This window comes from Phocoena phocoena, chromosome 10 (genome assembly GCF_963924675.1).
Source record: "Phocoena phocoena chromosome 10, mPhoPho1.1, whole genome shotgun sequence".
Taxonomy (NCBI): domain Eukaryota; kingdom Metazoa; phylum Chordata; class Mammalia; order Artiodactyla; family Phocoenidae; genus Phocoena; species Phocoena phocoena.
Window position 1 is genome coordinate 11,113,106 of NC_089228.1, and position 21,223 is coordinate 11,134,328.

At 37.8% G+C, this 21,223-nt stretch overlaps 1 protein-coding gene across 1 annotated transcript in view; it reads right to left on the bottom strand.

The window, feature by feature from the left end:
- ARL8B (ADP ribosylation factor like GTPase 8B) overlaps positions 1–21,223 on the bottom strand; it is a 65,275-nt gene that overhangs the window by 5,915 nt on the left and 38,137 nt on the right. Inside the window, exons 2-4 of the mRNA XM_065885055.1 lie at positions 9,930–10,010; positions 8,506–8,579; positions 7,797–7,890 (exon numbers count right to left, since the gene is read on the bottom strand). Of these exons, the coding sequence (XP_065741127.1) occupies positions 7,797–7,890; positions 8,506–8,579; positions 9,930–10,010 (249 nt within the window). The remainder of the gene's footprint in view (positions 1–7,796; positions 7,891–8,505; positions 8,580–9,929; positions 10,011–21,223) is intronic.

A 21,223-nucleotide genomic window follows, 5' to 3' on the forward strand; every position in this document is an offset into this window, starting at 1 on the left:
CGCTAAGCCTGCGAGTCCGGAGCCTGTGCTCCGCAACGGGAGAGGCCACAACAGCGAGAGGCCCGCGTACCGCAAAAAACAACAACAACAAAACACCCAGGGAGCTTCAAAATGGCGGAAGAGTCAGACGCAGAGATCACCTTCCTCCCCACAGATACATCAGAAATACATCTACACGTGGAACTGCTCCTACAGAACACCGACTGAACGCTGGCAGAAGACCTCAGACCTCCCAAAAGGCAAGAAACTCCCCACGTACCTGGGTAGGGCAAAAGAAAAAAGAATAAACAGAGACAAAGAACCGGGATGAACCTGCACCAGTGGGAGGGAGCTGTGAAGGAGGAAAGGTTTCCACACACTAGGTAGAGGGGGGGAGCTTCAGAGCCATGGAGGAGAGCACAGGAACAGGGGTGCGGAGGGCAAAGCGGAGAGATTCCCAACAGAGGATCGGTGCCGACCGGCACTCACCAGTCCGAGAGGCTTGTCTGCTCACCCGCAGGGGCGGGCGGGGCTGGGAGCTGAGGCTCAGGGTCGGAGCACAGGGAGAGGACTGGGGTTGGCTGCATGAACACAGCCGTAAGGGGGTTAGTACACCACGGCTAGCCGGGAGGGAGTCCGGGAAAAAGTCTGGACCTGCCTAAGAGGCAAGAGACCATTGTTTCCTGGTGCGCGAGGAGAGGGGATTCAGAGCGCCACCTAAATGAGCTCCAGAGACGGGCGCAAGCCGCGGCTAAAAGTGCAGACCCCAGAGACGGGCACGAGATGCTAAGGCTGCTGCTGCCGCCACCAAGAAGCCTGTGTGCGAGCACAGGTCATTATCCACACCTCACCTCATGGGAGCCTGTGCAGCCCGCCACTGCCAGGGTCCCGGGATCCAGGGACAACTTCCCTGGGAGAACGCACGGCGCGCCTCAGGCTGGTGCAACGTCACGCCGGCCTCTGCCGTTGCAGGCTCGCCCCGCATCCGTACCCCTCCCTCCCACCGGCCTGAGTGAGCCAGAGTCCCCGAATCAGCTGCTCCTTTTACCCCATCCTGTCTGAGAGAAGAACAGACGCCCTCAGGCAACCTACACACAGAGGCAGGGCCAAATCCAAAACTGAACTCTCAGAGCTGTGCGAACAAAGAAGAGAAAGGGAAATCTCTCCCAGCAGCCTCAGGAGCAGTGGATTAAATCTCCACAAACAACTTGATGTACCCTGCATCTGTGGAATGCCTGAACAGACAACGAATCATCCCAAATTGAGGAGGTGGACTTTGGGAGCAATGCTATATATATATTTTTTCCCTTTATCTCTTTTTCTGAGTGTGTATGTATATGCAACTGTGTGTGACTTTGTCTGTTTAGCTTTGCTTTTATCATTTGTCCTACGGTTCTGTCTGTCCATTTTTTTTTACTTAAAACATTTTTTTCTTAATAATTATTTTTTATTTTAATGACTATTTTATTTTATTTTATCTTCTTGTTTCTTTCTTTTTTTTCTCCCTTTTCTTCTGAGCCCTGTGGATGAAAGGCTCTTGGTGCTCCAGCCAGGTGTCAGGGCTGTGCCACTGAGGTAGGAGAGCCAAGTTCAGGACACTGGTCCACAAGAGACCTCCCAGCTCCACACAATATCAAATGGTGAATATCTCCCAGAGATCTCCATCTCAACAACAAGACCCAGCTTCACTCAACAACCAGCAAGCTACAGTGCTGGACACCCTATGCCAAACAACTAGCAAGACAGGAACACAACCCTACCCATTAGCAGAGAGGCTGCCTAAAATCATAATAAGGCCACAGACACCCCAAAACACTCCACCAGATGTGTACCTGCCCACCAGAAAGACAAGATCCTCATCCACCAGAACACAGGCACTAGTCCCCTCCACCAGGAAGCCTACACAACCCACTGAACCAACTTTAGCCACTGGGGACAGACACCAAAAACAACGGGAACTACGAACATGCAGCCTGCAAAAAGGAGACCCCAAATACAGTAAGTTAAGCAAAATGAGAAGACAAAGAAACACATAGCAGATGATGGAGCAAGGTAAAAACCCACCAGACCTAACAAATGAAGAAATAGGCAGTCTACCTGAGAAAGAATTCAAAATAATGATAGTAAAGATGATCCAAAATCTTGGAAATAGAATGAAGAAAATACAAGAAACGTTTAACAAGGACCTAGAAGAACTAAAGAGCAAACAGAGATGAACACCACAATAAATGAAATTAAAAATTCTCTGGAAGGGATCAATAGCAGAATAACTGAGGCAGAAGAACGGATAAGTGACCTGGAAGATAAAATAGTGGAAATAACTACTGCAGAGCAAAATAAAGAAAAAAGAATGAAAAGAATTGAGGACAGTCTCAGACACATCTGGGACAACATTAAACACACCAACATTCTAATTATAGGGGTCACAGAAGAAGAAGAGAAAAAGAAAGGGACTGAGAAAATATTTGAAAAGATTATAGTTGAAAACTTCCCTAATACGGGAAAGGAAATAGTTAATCAAGTCCAGGAAGCACAGAGAGTCCCAGACATAATAAATCTAAGCAGAAACATGCCAAGACACATATTATTCAAACTATCAAAAATTAAATACAAAGGACAAATATTAAAAGCAGCAAGGGAAAAAAATACAAGTAACACATAAGGGAATCCCCATAAGGTTAACATAAGCTGATCTTTCAGCAGAAACTCTGTAAGCCAGAAGGGAGTGGCAGGACATATTTACAGTGATGAAAGTGAAAAATCTACAAACAAGATTACTGTACCCAGCAAGGATCTCATTCAGATTTGACAGAGAAATTAAAGGTTTACAGACAAGCAAAAGCTAAGAGAATTCAGCACCACCAAACCAGCTTTACAACAAATGTTAAACTTCTCTAGGCAGGAAAAAAAAGACAAGGAAAAGACATACAATAATAAAGCCAAAACACTTAAGAAAATGGTAACAGGAACATACACATTGATAATTACCTTATATGTAAATGGTTAAATGCTCCAACCAAAAGACATAGATTGGCTGAATGCATACAAAAACAAGACCCGCATATATACTGTCTACAAGAGACCCACTTCAGACCTAGGGACACATACAGACTGAAAGTGAGGGGATGGAAAAAGATATCCCATGCAAATGGAAATCAAAAGAAAGTTGGAGTTACAATTCTCATATCAGACAAAACAGACTTTAAAACACAGACTATTACAAGAGACAAAGAAGGACACTACATAATGATCAAGGGATCGATCCAAGAAGAAGATATAACAATTGTAAATATTTCTGCACCCAACATAGGAGCACCTCAATACATAAGGCAAATACTAAGAGCCATAAAAGGGGAAGTCAACAGTAACACATTCATAGTAGGGGACTTTAACACCCCACTTTCACCAATGGACAGATCATCCAAAATGAAAATAAATAAGGAAACACAAGCTTCAAATGATACATTAAACAAGACGGACTTAATTGATATTTACAGGACATTCCATCCAAAAACAACAGAATACACATTCTTCTCAACTGCTCATGGAATACTCTCCAGGAGAGATCACATCTTGGGTCACAAATCAAGCCTTGGTAAATTTAAGAAAACTGAAATCATATCAAGTATCTTTTCCGACCACAACGCTATGAGACTAGATATCAATTACAGGGGAAAATCTGTAAGAAATACAAACATATGGAGGCTAAACAACACACTACTTCATAACCAAGAGATCACTGAAGAAATCAAAGAGGAATTCAAAAAATACCTAGAAACAAATGACAATTAAAACACGACGACCCCAAACATATGGAATGCAGCAAAAGCAGTTCTAAGAGGGAAGTTTATAGCTATACAAGCCTACCTTAAGAAACAAACAACATCTCAAATAAACAACCTAACCTTACACCTAAAGCAATTAGACAAAGAAGAACAAAAAACCCCCCAAAGTTAGAAGGAAAGAAATCATAAAAATCAGATCAGAAATAAATGAAAAAGAAATGAAGGAAATGATAGCAAATATCAATAAAACTAGAAGCTGGTTCTTTGAGAAGATAAACAAAATTGATAAACCATTAGCCAGACTTATCAAGAAAAAAAGGGAGAAGACTCAAATCAATAGAATTAGAAATGAAAAAAGAGAAGTAACAACTGACACTGCAGAAATACAAAGGATCATGAGAGATTACTACAAGCAACGATATGCCAATAAAATGGACAACCTGGAAGAAATGGACAAATTCTTAGAAATGCACAACCTTCCGAGACCGAACCAGGAAGAAAAGGAAAATATGAACAGACCAATCACAGCACTGAAGTTGAAACTGTGCTTAAAAATCTTCCAACAAACAAAAGCCCAGGACCAGATAGCTTCACAGGCGAATTCTATCAAACATTTAGAGAAGAGCTAACACCCATCCTTCTCAAACTCTTCCAAAATATAGCAGAGGGAGGAACACTCCCAAACTCATTCTATGAGGCCACAATCACCCTGATACCAAAACCAGACAAAGATGCCACAAAGAAAGAAAACTACAGGCCAATATCACTGATGAACATAGATGCAAAAATCCTCAAAAAATACTAGCAAACAGAATCCAACAGCACATTAAAAGGATCACACAGCATGATCAAGTGGGGTTTATCCCAGGAATACAAGGACTCTTCAATATACGCAAATCAATCAATGTGATACACCACATTAACAAACTGAAGGAGAAAAACCATATGATCAACTCAATAGATGCAGAGAAAGCTTTTGACAAAATTTAACACCCATTTATGATAAAAACCCTGCAGAAAGTAGGCATAGAGGGAACTTTGCACAACATAATAAAGGCCATGTATGACAAACCCACAGCCAACTTCATCCTCAATGGTGAAAACTGAAAGCATTTCCACTAAGATCAGGAACAAGACAAGGTTGCCCACTCTCACCACTATTATTTAACATAGGTTTGGAAGTTTTAGCCACAGCAATCAGAGAAGAAATCAAAGGAATCCAAATCGGAAAAGAAGAAATAAAGCTGTCACTGTCTGCAGATGACATGACACTATACATAGAGAATCCTAAAGATGCTACCCGAAAACTACTAGAGCTAATCAATGAATTTGGTAAAGTAGCAGGATACAAAATTAATGCACAGAAATCTCTTGCATTCCTATACACTAATGATGAAAAATCTGAAAGGGAAATTAAGAAAACTCTCCCATTTACCACTGCAACAAAAAGAATAAAATACCTAGGAATACCTACCTAAGGAGACAAAAGACCTATATGCAGAAAATTATAAGACACTGATGAAAGAAATTAACGATGATACAAACAGATGAAGAGATATACCATGTTCTTGGATTGGAAGAAACAACATTGCGAAAATGACTATACTACCCAAAGCAACCTACAGATTCAATGCAATCCCTATCAAACTACCAATGGCATTTTTCACAGAACTAGGACAAACAATTTCACAATTTGTATGGAAACACAGAAGACCCCGAATAGCCAAAGCAATCTTGAGAAAGAGAAACGGAGCTGGAGGAATCAGGCTCCCTGACTTCAGACTATACTACAAAGCTACAGTAATCAAGACAGTGTGGTACTGGCACAAAAACAGAAATATAGATCAATGGAACAGGGCAGAAAGCCCAGACATAAACCCACGCACATATGGTCACCTTATCTTTGATAAAGGAGGCAAGAATATACAGTGGAGAAAAGACAGCCTCTTCAATCAGTGGTGGTGGGAAAACTGCCCAGCTACATGAAAAAGAATGAAATTAGAACACTCCCTAACACCATACACAAAAATAAACTCAAAATGGATTAAAGACCTAAATGTAAGGCCAGACACTGTAAAACTCTTAGAGGAAAACATAGGCAGAACACTCTGTGACATAAATCACAGCAAGATTCTTTTTGACCCACCTCCTAGAGAAATGAAAATAAAAACTAAAATAAACAAATGGGACTTAATGAAACTTCAAAGCTTTTGCACAGCAAAGGAAACCATAAACAAGATGAAAAGACAGCCCTCAGAATGGGAGAAAATATTTGCAAATGAAGCAACTGACAAAGGATTAATCTCCAAATCATACAAGCAACTCATGGAGCTCAATATCAAAGAAACAAACAACCCAATCCAAAAATGGGCAGAAGACCTAAATAGACATTTCTCCAAAGATATACAGATTGCCAACAAACACATGACAGAATGCTCAACATCATTAATCATGAGAGAAATGCAAATCAAAACTACAATGAGATATCATCTCACACCGGTCAGAATGTCCCTCATCAAAAAATCTAGAAACAATAAATGCTGGACAGGGTGTGGAGAAAAGGAAACCCTCTTGCACTGTTGGTGGGAATGTAAACTGGTACAGCCACTATGGAGAACAGTATGGAGGTTCTTTAAAAAACTAAAAAGAGAACTACCATACGACCCAGCAATCCCACTACTGGGCATATACCCTGAGAAAACGATAATTCAAAAAGAGTCATGTACCAAAATGTTCATTGCAGCTCTTTTAACAATAGCCAGGAGGTGGAAGCAACCTAAGTGTCCATCATCGGATGAATGGATAAAGAAGATGTGGCACATATATACAATGGAATATTACTCAACCATAAAAAGGAACGAAATTGAGTTATTTGTAGTGAGGTGGATGGACCTAGAGACTGTCATACAGAGTGAAGTAAGTCAGAAAGAGAAAAACAAATACCAATGCTAACACATATATACATGGAATCTAAAAAAAGGAAAAAAAGTGATCAGAAGAACCTAGGGGCAAGACGGGAATAAAGATGCAGACCTACTAGAGAATGGACTTGAGGATATGGGGAGGGGGAAGGGTAAGCTGGGACAAAGTGAGACAGTGGCATGGACATACATACAGTACCAAACGTAAAATAGATAGCTAGAGGGAAGCAAGTGCACAGCACAGGGAGATCAGCTCGGTGCTTTGTGTCCACCTAGAGGGGTGGGATAGGGAGGGTGGGAGGGAGACCCAAGAGGGAGGGGATATGGGGATATATGTATATGTATAGCTGATTCACTTTGTTATACAGCAGAAACACATCATTGTAAAGCAATTATACTCCAATAAAGATATTAAAATAAATAAATAAAGAGAAACAACCAGTCCCGCCCCACACAGCCTCTTCTAGTGTCCGGGCCGCCGCAAGCTCGCCACACTCTACCCCACCCTCCTCACTCTCCTCTGTGCTCAAGAAACACTGGCTTCCTCCCAGTGCCCCACCTCCTCCTACCAAAGAGCCTCTGCCTGCAACTCCCTTTTCCTCCAGCTGTCACATCCCTCACATGCCTACACATCCTCACATCTCAGCTCAAGCAGCACTTCCTCAGGGAATCCTTCCTTCTTCCCTCAAACTACATTAAATCTCCCCTCTAACTTACAACTCAATAGCCCCTTGTACCTCTCCCTTGTAGCACTGATCACAGCCGTATTATTGAAATGATTTCATATCATCTACCTAGCTTCCTACTAAACCATAAGCTCCATGATTGTAGGCAGCATGTTTCTTTTCACTTCTGCTCACTACTATTTCCCCAGGACTAAGCACTGCTCCTACTACATACAGTTCAATAAACAGCTGGTTAAGAAATGAATAAACAGCACACTGCACAGTATGTGGCAGATACTCAGTAAATGTAAGCCTTCCACGCTTTAAAACAAAAGACATTTTACTGATTTCAAACACAATAAATAAAAATGTATAATTATACTTGTAATAATAATTATAAATATTATAATTATATAATGTAAAATTAACCAGTACTCCATACTCACTGGAATTCCTTGTAACTGTGGCTTATCTAGAAGATTATGTAGTTCATTTCGAGAGGCTTCTATCTTTTCACGATCTGCAGCATCTATCATGTAGCTTTACAGAAACATAAAGTGATCTCAATATGTCTCCACCATATTCTTTGATGATCACAATTAATAGATGTTTTAATTTTCTTAATTTATACTGTAACTGTTCATTAAAATACAGTCCTCAATTTTAAAAGGCTGGCACCCAAAAATACTTTCTAATAGACTGTTCTACAAACTACTATATATAAAATTAGATAAGCAACAAGGATATACTGTATAGCACAGCGAATTATACCCATTATCTTGTAATAACCTATAATGGAATATAATTAAAACTACTGAATCACTATGCTGTATACCTGAAACCAACACAATACTGAAAATCAACTATACTTCAATAAAATAAGTAGATAGGTAGACTGTTCTTAGGGGGCTAATACATGATAGTAAAACATTTATATCCATTAGCTCTTAGCTACATAAAAAGCAAATAAAACTCTCATTCTATTTTTAAAGTCTGATGTTAATGGGATTACACTAAGAAAATATCTAAGAAAGACTGTTATTGCCCAAAATAAAAATTGAGCCTTTAAAAGTATGAAAACCAGCATTTTTCCCTTGAAACCTAAACTGACTGCAAGGGGGGGAGATGGGGGGGAGGGGTGTGGAAGCAGCTTACACAATAGCGTTGACCCCTCTGCAGTACCGTTCCCACATGCTCCGGAAGCGGGGTTGTCCTCCTATGTCCCAAATCTTCAAATCAAGATAGACAGTTCTTAATAAAGATATTTCAAATAACACACTGAAGAAAAAAGCAGCAGAAGGAGGGGAGAAAGATCAAGCAGATATGCTCATTTCCACAGTGTTAGAGCCAAACTGCTTTTGAAAAACTTGAGGTCAAACAAGCTCTTAATCTGGAAGTTCTTGGGGCCACTTCTAAACTTGAAGCTCATACTTAATATGTTTACATTAGATCTAATAGGTGGTGCTTGAGCAAACGTTTGGTTTCTGTGCAATACTTTCTTTGCCTGTTAACCAATAAATTTCCAATATTGAAAATACGTATTTTTTGAAATAGCACTCTTAGAATCTGCATAGTCAGCCATCATCCATATTTGGAGTCCAAGACAGAAAAAAACAGTTCATTCAGAATCTATTTAAGTTTAGTTGTCTGACTGGGTATATATTAACATCTAATCGTTTTTAGTTATTCTGTACATAACAGAAAACATTCCTACCTAGGTGCTTTTCTTATATAAAATTATTTTACCCATATGAAAGCTACTACCCACAGTAATTTCACTATTATGGCTACTCTGTAGGGCTATGTAAAGGTCTGAAGTCATGATATTTATCTTTAGGAGGCTTCCAATTTAGCCATAGACACTGGAAACATGCATGAACACACACACGAAAAATTAGCAGCTTCATTAGATAAGCTACGGAACGAATTTAGTAAACAGCTTCTGTGAACCACAAGAACTGGGTAAAATGGCCATAAAGTTCAGGCTATAGAAGTAAACTCCCCCCATGAACAAGGAAGCCAAAAATACTACTACTAATAAATTAAAAAACAGTCCAACAGTCCACAATTCAAACCTATGAAACTTATTCTAGAAACAAAATTATGTTAAACTAGTTAACTTTTTACTGTTTTATAGTTTTAATTTTAGGGCTTATTAGCAAAGAAAGGGAAAACTAGTTTACCATATTTGCTACCACAAATATAATACTAAATTACCAACATTATAAATAATTATTATCTTTCAATATAAAATATCATTCATGAAAGAATGTAATAATATCACATTCCAAATACTCTGAAGATGGGATTTTTCTTTCCTAGGAACACCTAAATCCCAAATAATACTTCTGCCAACCCATATGCTAAGTTTTTTATGGGCACTTAACAACATTTCAACACACACATTTTGATCTATTAGAGCAAGAAAGAAAAAAACTTGATTTACACTCTTTTGGAACATGCCCACTCATTAGTTAAGAACTGCCAATACTCATGTAAAACGCAAAGAAACAAACAGAAAAATTCCTAGTTTGTATCTGCTAACAATGTAAATCAAGTATGGCAAGAAGCTGACGTACCTTTATTGTGACGTTACCTTTAGTTACTTTCCTCATGTTGAAGCCCACTGTAGGTATCATATCTTCACTGAATTGACCTGACTGAAAGAAAACATTTTTAGACTAATCGTTGTTTATTAAACCATGTAACACTGCAAACCTTTCACATCAACATTACTCTGTACCCATCTTAGCAAATAACTAATTTTTTAGTGACGGTAACAATATACCTTAAGAAAACACTCCTAATAGCCATAAATCTTGAAGAGGTGCATTATTTTTTTCATTCAAAGACACAGTCTTCCATTAAAGATACTTCTGAAACTACTATAATTTTTACATATTTTTAAGTTTAAGAAATACTGTACAACTACATATGAACATTTATTAATTCGTGCACCTACACGTGAATTTTTGCATACAAGGTACAAGTAAATCAGAAGTAAAAGTTCAAAGTTTTCTATTTTTAGGATTGAAATTATTTTGACAATACTGTTAAAATTCACTGCTGCTTTTCTGAGTCAGTCTTTTAACAAGGCTTATAAAATGTTTTCTTCATGAACATGATCCTCCCTTACATAATCAATTATATTCTCTTTTTGGTTTCTGACTTTCCTGTCAGAGGACTAAAATTAAATATCTTCTAAGAGTATTTATATTTTTAAATTTAAAATGTTCACCCATCTAGGATTTGATTATACAATGCAAGAAAGGTCCTTTTTATAAATGTATAACCTATAATCACCTCACTCCTCATTTAATATTTATGTATTTATACTTATTATTTATTTCTGGCTGTGTTGGGTCCTCTTTGCTGTGCACAGGCTTTCTCTAGTTGCGGCGAGTTGGGGCTACTCTTCGCTGTGGTGCACGGGCTTCTCATTGCAGTGGCTTCTCTTGCTGCAGAGAATGGGCTCTAGGTGCGTGGGCTTCAGTAGTTGTGGCACGTGGGCTCAGTAGTTGTGGCTTGGGGGGCTCTAGAGCACAGGCTCAGTAGTTGTGGCGCACAGACACAGTTGCTCCACAGCATGTTGGGTCTTCCTGGACCAGGGGTCCAACCCGTGTCCCCTGCAGTGGCAGGCGGATTCCTAACCACTACGCCATCAGGGATGCCCTCACTCCTAATTTAAAAATCCACACTTTCCTAACTAGATTGATGTGATATGCCAAATTCCATATAGAGACAGTTCTATATCTGAGTCTTCAATTCTTTTCCATTAGTCTGTTTATTTCTAATTGGAAATAAATTAGGACTACATGAATTACTGTAGCTTATCCTACATATTATTCTATATAGCAGATCAAGAAGTTGGAATGTTCAGGAATGTGTTTCATCTCTCGCATTTGAAATAAACTTTAGAAATTAATAATTCTGTTAAAATACTAACTGCCCTTTATCAACTCTTGATACTTAACCAAGTCTCTCCACCTAAGCACATGGTTTGTCCACTCAAACATTCAAATCCCTTATATCGTTGAGTGAAGTATCATAATTCTCTCCTAACAGGTCTTCCATCTTTCTTGTCATATTCTTTATTTTGACTGCAATTATGAAGTAGACCTAATGAGTCACAATTGACAGAGATTTTATATATTTACATATTCATATATTTTATTTGCCAAATGTTTATTTCTCAAGTGGTTTCTTATTTATTAGGAATTATGAAATATATCAACATGGGAGTAATTAAACAAATGGAACTATTTTCAAGGCCCTAACACTGGCCAATTGTTTGCCACACATTCATTCCAAAACTGTCTACAAGTACCAATTGTACCAAGCACAATGAATTCCAATTTTACAAATTAATTTCTTCTACATAACCCCAAAAGTGTTCTACTTAAAAAATTTTTCCCCTCCTGTTCAGTGGAGTTTGGGCTAATCTCAAAAAAAATGTGAAACAGAGAGACAGAGAGAGGAGAAAGAGAGACAGACAGAGAGACAGAGAGACAGAGAAACAGAGAGAGAGAGAGAGACAGAGAGAGAGAGAGAAAGAAAGAAAGAAAGAAAGAAAGAAAGAAAGAAAGAAAGGGAGGGAGGGAGGGAGGGAGGGAGGGAAGGAAAGAAGGAAGAAAAGAAAGAAAGAAAAAGAAATAAAAGGATGGAAAGAAGAGAAAGGAAGAAAGTTAACACAACCATAATCACTACTTTATTTATACGTACAGACATTATAATTTTCACAACTTTCACATATACGATTTATATGTGTGAAGATCTAGTCATGATATCAGAACTACATATATCATAACTAGCCATAACACAAGAACAAAAAATATAACCTGAAAATGGGCAAAGGCAAAACCAAAGGCATAATCTATGAAAGAAATAATAAGATAACTTCATTAAAAACTTCTGCTCTGCAAAAGACAATGCCAAGAGACTCGGAAAACAAGCCACAGAATAAGAGAAAAATATGTGCAAAAGATATTCTATAAAGGACTGTTATGGGAAATATACAAAGAACTTTTAAAACTCAGCAGTACAAAAACAAACAATCCAATTAAAGTATGAGCCAAAGATCTTAACAGACATCTCATCAAAGAAGATATACAGATGGCAAATAAGCATATGAAAAGATGCACCACATCATGTGTCACCAGAGAAATGCAAATTAAAACAATGAGATACCACCACAAAGCAATAAGAGTGGCCCAAATCTGGTATTCTTTGGTAACACCAAATGCTGATGAGGATGTAGAGCAAGAGGAACTCTCAGTCATTGCTGATAGGTTTGCAAAATGGTACAGCCACTTTGGAAGACACTTTGACAGTTTCTTAGAAAACCAAACATACTCTTACCATACAATCCAACAATGACACTCCTTGGTATTTACCCAAAGGACTTGCAAAGTTAAGTCCACACAAAAACTCACACAATAAATGCTTACAGCATCGTTATTTATAAGTGTTAAAACCTGAGAGCAACCAAGATGTCCTTCAATAAGTGAATGGATAGACTGGTATATCCAGACAATGCAGTATTATTCCGTACTAAAAGAAATTAGCTATTAAGCAACAAGAGACATGGAGAAGCCTCAAATGCGTATTTAATGAAAGACCCAATGTGGAAAGACTACATACTGTATGATTCCAACAATATCACATTATGAAAAAGTCAAAACTATGAAAACAGTAAAAATATCAGTGGCTGTCAGGGGCTGGAGAATGAAAAACAATATGGCAGTTCCTCAAAAAATTAAAAATAGAATTACCACATGATCCAGCAATTCCAGTTCATTTGGGTATATACCCAAATGAAAGCAGGAACTTGAAGAAATATTTGTATAATCACGTGCACAGCTGAATTATTCATAATAGCCACAAAGTGGAAGCAACCTGAGTGTCCACCTGCAGATGAGCAGATAAAGTGTGGTCTAGTCCTACGATGCAGTATTTTTCAGCCTTAAAAACCTTATTCATGGACTTGAGCACATGGGGAGGGGGAAGGGTAAGCTGGGACAAAGTGGACGAGTAGCACTGACACATATACACTACCAAATGTAAAACAGACAGCTAGGGGAAAGCAGCCGCATAGCACAGGGAGATCAGCTCGGTGCTTTGTGACCACCTAGAGGAGTGGGACAGGGAGGGTGGGAGGGAGACATAAGAGGGAGGGGATATGCGGATATACGTATATACGTACTGCTGATTCACTTTGTTATACAGCAGAAACTAACACAACAATGTAAAACAATTATACTCCAACAAAGACATTAAAAAAACCCAACCTCATTCATGCTACACCGTGGATGAACCTTGAAGACATTATGCTAGGGTAAGGCAGTCAGAAAAAAGACAAATACTTCAGGATTCTATTTAAATAAGGAGCCTAGAGTAGTTAAATTCATTAAGACAGAAAATAGAATGGTACTTGCCAAAGGCTAGAGAAGGGGGAAACAAGGAGTTAATGCTTACTGAGTACAGAATTTCAGGTTGGGAAGATCAAAGGTCCTATAGATGGACAGCAGTGATGGTTACACAAAAATGTGAATGTATTTAATAGCACTGTACACCCAAAAATAGTTAAGATGGTAATTTTAACATTTTGTGTGTTTTACATTTTTTAGAAATGTATGATGTAAAGGGAGGCAATTATCACTACCACTTCACAGAACAAGAAATAAATTCCCAAGGTCACATAGCTCAATAGTTGCTGATTACATGTCTTACAGATCGCCATTGTGAACTGTAATAGGCTTTAATTAATATCTGAGGAGAGGTGTGTATGAGATAATGCTTCATTTATTTAGTATATTAGGAAAAGGTGCTATACATAATAAAGCAGCCAGAAATTGTAGCTAAAGTTTTTAGATAACAAAACTTTTAAAAAAGCACAGGAAGCTTTCTAAAATGAAATACATACTTGGCTAACTTCTCACAGTCTATGGAACATGATTTAATGTGTTCTTGGTGTTTCAGGCTTATTTTACAAATTGTAAAAATAGAAAACTAGGGACTTTCCTGGCGGTCCCGTGGTTAAGAATCTGCACTTCCCAGAAATCTCTTGCATTCCTATACACTAATGATGAAAAATCTGAAAGAGAAATTAAGAAAACACTCCCATTTACCACTGCAACAAAAAGGATAAAATACCTAGGAATAAACCTACCTAAGAACAAAAGACCTGTATGCAGGAAACTATAAGACACTGATGAAAGAAATTAACGATGATACAAACAGATGAAGAGATATACCATGTTCTTGGACTGGAAGAATCAACATTGAAAAATGACTATACTACCCAAAATAATCTACAGATTCAATGCAATCCCTATCAAACTACCAATGGCATTTTTCGCAGAACTAGGACAAACAATTTCACAATTTGTATGGAAACACAAAAGACCCCGAATAGCCAAAGCAATCTTGAGAAAGAGAAACGGAGCTGGAGGAAACAGACTCCCTGACTTCAGACTATACTACAAAGCTACAGTAATCAAGACAGTGTGGTACTGGCACAAAAACAGAAATATAGATCAATGGAACAGGACAGAAAGCCCAGACATAAACCCACGCACATATGGTCACCTTATCTTTGATAAAGGAGGCAAGAATATACAGTGGAGAAAAGACAGCCTCTTCAATCAGTGGTGGTGGGAAAACTGCCCAGCTACATGAAAAAGAATGAAATTAGAACACTCCCTAACACCATACACAAAAATAAACTCAAAATGGATTAAAGACCTAAATGTAAGGCCAGACACTGTAAAACCCTTAGAGGAAAACATAGGCAGAACACTCTGTGACATAAATCACAGCAAGATTCTTTTTGACCCACCTCCTAGAGAAATGGAAATAAAAACAAAAATAAACAAATGGGACCTAATGAAACTTCAAAGCTTTTGCACTGCAAAGGAAACCATAAACAAGACAAAAAGACAGCCCTCAGAATGGGAGAAAATATTTGCAAATGAAGCAACTGACAAAGGATTAATCTCCAAAGTATACAAGCAGCTCATGGAGCTCAATATCAAAAAAACAAACAACCCAATCCAAAAATGGGCAGAAGACCTAAATAGACATTTCTCCAAAGAAGATATACAGATTGCCAACAAACACATGAAAGGATGCTCAACATCACTAATCACCAGAGAAATGCAAATCAAAACTACAATAAGCTATCACCTCACACCAGTCAGATTGGCCATCATCCAAAAATCTACAAACAATAAATGCTGGAGAGGGTGTGGAGAAAAGGGAATGCTCCTACACTGTTGGTGGGAATGTAATTTGTACAGCCACTATGGAGAACAGTGTGGAGGTTCCTTAAAAAACTAAAAAAAAAAAAAAAAAAAAAAACTAAAAATAGAACTACCATACAACCCAGCAATCCCACTACTGGGCATATACCCTGAGAAAACCATAATTCAAAAAGAGTCACATACCACAATGTTCACTGCAGCACTATTTACAACAGCCAGGACATGGAAGCAACCTAAGTGTCCATCGACAGATGAATGGATAAAGAAGATGTGGCACATATATACAATGGAATATTACTCAGCCATAAAAAGAAAGGAAATCGAGTTATTTGTAGTGAGGTAGATGGACCTTGAGTCTGTCATACAAAGTGAAGTAAGTCAGAAAGAGAAAAACAAATACCGTATGTTAATACATATATATGGAATCTAAAAAAAAAAAAGGTTCTGAAGAACCTAAAGGAAGGACAGGAATAAAGACGCAGACATAGGGAATGGATATGAGGACAAGGAGAGGGTGGAAGGGTGAGCTGGGACGAAGTGAGAGAGTAGCACTGACATATATACATTACCAAATGTAAAACAGATAGCTAGTGGGAAGCAGCCACATAGCACAGGGAGATCAGCACGGTGCTTTGTGACCACCTAGAGAGGGTGGATAGGGATGGGTGGAGGGAGACCCAAGAGAGGGGGGATATGGGGATATATGTATATGTATAGCTGATGCACTTTGTTATAAAGCAGAAACTAAAACAACAATGTAAAGCAATTATACTCCAATAAAGATGTTAAAAAAAAAAAAAAAAGAATCTGTGCTTCCATTGCAGGGGGCTCAGGTTCTATTCCTGGTTGGGGAACTAAGATCCCACATGCCACGCAGTGTGGCCCAAAAAAAAAAGTGAAAATACTTAAAATATTTTTTTTAAAAAAGCAAAACTAAATTTGATAACCCTTAAGGGCCCTTCTGGTAGTAAAATTTTATGATTACGACCATCAATTATAGTACCAGCCCATGATGAAATGATGTAGGGGGCTGTAGTATACACGGCTGCCCCTGAACTTTCATAAATGTTCATCTCTCTCTTCACCATTACTTCTCACTGCTGGCAGATGTTAACAATAACTTTCCCTAATTCACCTGGCACTGCTAATCTGCAATGGCTGAAAATTAGGTAATCAAATCTTCGGGTTTTTAATCCCCAAATGTCTTGAGTACAGCAAAATGTTCAAAAATCATTCATTAGCTTTTATGAATGGATTCTGTGGTATAACAACTTTACAGACTTGGAAGCATTTTCAACTTCTTTCTTCGTATCAAATCTTAATCGTCACTTTTCAAAGTTTGTGTTGAATAACTAAACCACTAAGTTGGCAGTTGTGCTCTAAATAACAGAATTTATTTCTATGCTGTCAAAATGCCACTAGGCTGAGACTAGCAATTCAGGAAACAAGTAGATGCTTTAAAAGTACTACTTGGGCTTCCCTGGTGGCACAGTGGTTGAGAGTCTGCCTGCCGATGCAGGGGACACGGGTTCGTGCCCCGGTCCGGGAAGATCCCGCATGCCGCGGAGCGGCTGGGCCCGTGAGCCATGGCCGCTGAGCCTGCGCGTCCGGAGCCTGTGCTCTGCAACGGGAGAGGCCACAACAGTGAGAGGCCCGCGTACCGCCAAAAAAAAAAAAAAAAAAAAAAGTACTACTTACTTGTGAATCATGCTATTTATTTTAACAAACACTTAAATAATGTGAAGCACTGTTTTAAGTACTTAGTAAATATTAATCAGTATTAACTTACTTAATCCTTATAACAACCCTATGAAGTAAGTAGCATTATGCCCATTTTTCAGATGAGAAAACCAAGGCAAAGATAGGTTAAGTCATTTGCTCAAAGTCCCATCATTTTTAAGATCTGTGAAGAGAAGTAAAAATATGCTTTCATACCTGTCTTCCTAAATAGGATATGAAACATAAACTGACCTTCTCTTAATAACACAAATTCAAGATCACAAGTGGCACTCACTGTGATTTTGTGACAGTGGACAGAACTGCAGTTAACAATGTACCCAAAGTCACAAGGTAGCATCTTTGGAATCTGGCTTCGGACAAGATAAAATTGAAGCAAAATAAAATGGTAGAAAAAAAAGACTATCTCAAGGTCCAGGAATCTTACAACCAATTACACTACTTACTAACCACATGCAAGTCATCTTACCCTCAAGACTAAGCTTTCTTACTAGAGAAAAAGGTACTTGGAAGAGTATTTCCAAAATCACTTCGAGCTCTAACATTTATGGTTTTATGTTTTATTCATAGGCCTCTCATTTAAAATATAGTTAAGAGATGAATGCCTACAGCAGTAGGAAAAATGTGGCTCTTTTTTTTTTTCTCCAAAAATTCATTAGTATACCAAAGGCTAAAAGCAGACCTTGTCCCATAAAGTTTTGTTAGTGTCAACTTCAGCAAACAGAGCTGACCTAAATTTATTACTGCAGATCGTAGGAATGAGACAAATAGAAAAGGGGAAGGAAAGAGAACAACCAAGGCAAAAGTTAACACCACGAAGGCAGAAAACAGGAGGCAGTGGACCTGTATTAGTGAAAGGACACTTCATTGAGTGTACTCTAAGACAGTAAGAATGGGGGAGGGGTCTATTCTTTGTAAACAGGTTAATGTACAGAGATGTACCATGCAGCACTGGCTGCTTATATACCATGATATCTGACACTAGTGAGAACACAGTGAAATACTCATACATTTCAGGACTTTAAAGTAGGGACTCCAAATGGAACAGATTAGACTTTACCGTTGCTCTTTTAAATGAACAAATGTGGAAATCAAGCTATTAACAACATGGTAGTAGAAGTTTCTTTTTGCTTAATCTGTTCCTCTGTAGTAGCAGTCCAATCCAATTCAATAAACTTTAAACACAAGTGGAAAAATACCTGCTTTGACAAATGTCTCACAGTTTCTTTCTCTAAGAATCTTTTTATTTTTTAAGGCTTTAGTTATCAAGCTAAAGAATGAAATAAAGAGCACAACAAAATACTCATAACTAAATTTCTCCTTTCAGCCAAAGAAACTACTTTCGCATGTTAAGCAGAGTGGTCATCTCACATTATGACTCAATTGTTTAATCGCCAAAATTTACACACTTGACAAGTGAGAAGACATGGCCAATAAATACACAAGTTAGTCATTTTGCTTTCCAAGAACTTTTAATTCAAATGGAAAACTGTTATTATCAATACCCATTTTCCTAGTTTGTAGCATTATTACGCTTCTTATATTTCACTAATAAGTAGAATTACTGATAATATTGCTCTTTTATTTCAATTTACAAAAGTTAAAAAAATGGCAACCTATTTTTTACTGAAGTTATTTAAAATGAAAGGTAGATCTAGGGGAACTTCTGATGAGGAGTAGGGTATTTCCATGATCTTAAAGTGTACCCCACAAACTACGCATCAGTTGCAGAGGGAAAAACAAGCAATTCTACAATGGAGAAATCAGACAACATCTTGACTTCACATGGGCTTCTCAGATGGACTTCATGTGCCTACAGAAGTATTACTACGAGGACACAATATCCCCCATATAGTATTTCAGCTGAGAATGCATAAACTAAATCTAATCATGAAGAAAGATCCAAAATAGAGGAACATTCTCTTAAAAAGGCGGGGGAGGGAGGGTAATTTTTCAAAGATGTCAATGTCATAAAAGATCAAGGCTGTAAAAATGTTTCAAACTAGATAGAGGGGACTAAAAAGACATGACAACTAAATGCAGTACCTGACCCTAGACTGGATCCTGCACTGGAGAACAAAAACAATATAAACAACATTATCGGGTCAAGTGACAAAATAGGAAGAGGTAAAATGTGAGGTTATCATTTTCTAACATATTTTCTTCATAATCTAATCATGAAGAAACATCCAAAACAGAGGAACGTTCTCTTAAAAAGGCGGGGGAGGGAGGGTTATTTTTCAAAGATGTCAATGTCATAAAAGATCAAGGCTGTAAAAATGTTTCAGACTAGATAGAGGGGACTAAAACGACAGGACAACTAAATGCAGTGGCTGACCCTAGACTGGATCCTGCACTGGAGAACAAAAACACTATAAACAACATTATCGGGTCAAGTGACAAAACAGAAAGAGATAAAATGTGAGGTATCATTTTCTAACATAATGAAGTTGGCAACTAAATTAGTTATGCAAGGGAATATTCCTAAGCTTAGAAAACACAAACTTAAGTATTTAGGAATAAGGGCCATGGTGCATAGACCTTACTTACCTCAGGTGACACACGCAGTGCATGAATGATAAAGCTAATGAGGTAAAATGTTTGGCCTCAATAAAGGGTATATAAATGTTTTTTGGAATGCTTTTATTCCCGCAAAATTTCTGTAAATTTGAAATTGTTTCCAAATAAAAGATTTCTTAAATGGAATAATCGAATACCATCTTCTTGTATATCATATCTAGGACACAACTAGAATTAGAAGATAAATTACCTACTACAATAGTAGTGAAATTCATGAATACATTCAATCACAAGGAATTATGACACCTAGTTCAGGAACAAGTCATTGCTAATCTTGTTTTGTCCTTTAATATTCTAAAAGAATACTAACTTACAAATGTCTTCTAATAGAAAAATCCATGTTTTATAGTTTCAGTATAAGGAAAATGCCTCTGAGCTTTAAAATTGGCATTTTAAAATCTACTCCAATGTTTTAATATTTATTTATAAGCTGGGAAATGAATTAAACATAGTGTGCTCTTCCAAGTCTAAATTCCTCTTACTTTTGGGGAAAACTGTCCCACTTAACACATATTCTTCTTCTTTTCTTTCTAAACGTTTCATACAGTAGTTACCACTGTGAACACATACATCTTATCTAAGGATATCTCCCTACAACCTCTTTTTAAGGGGCTAGAAAAGATCATTCACTACAGCAGTATTTCAAGGATCATACAATGTTCATTTTCTATTTTAGAACATTTTGGACATTTCCTTAAATAACTTCCCAAAAGACAGTAATTTGTTCTCAGTTTTATGTACCAGAGTTACTTCCAACTACAGACAAAATTCCTTCCCACAGGATGTCAGTTTAAAAGCACATGTTAAGATTCATTTGAGATTTAAATATTAGTAACCAAGGAATAATGTCTGTCAGAATCCCAGTGGGTTTGCTTGTGTTTTTTGTTTGTTCTGAGAGGGAGGGATTCTCTTCAGTCCTTACCAGAAAAAATTAAGTAGCATGCAAAATTTTTAAATGTTAGGTTTCTTAGGGGCATAATCAATTAAGGCCTCTCATCTCCAAATGGCCCAGATTCTGAAAATGGGCCATCATTCCAAATAAACCAAACTGAAGAGCTATTTTTCTGAAGCAAATTAAGTAATAAAAACTTTCTACAGAATCATAAAGTTCCAGGATTACCCTTCAAAAAATGGCGTAATTTGCAACAATACTGACTCAAAAAAAACTTCTAACTCTTCAAAAAGCACTAGCCAAAAAGATAAAGGCATCCCTAGATTCTGGCACGGACAGGCCCCCGTGTAGACTGTGGTCTAGATGCCAATGTTTTCCATCTGGTCTGCCAACTCAAACTGAC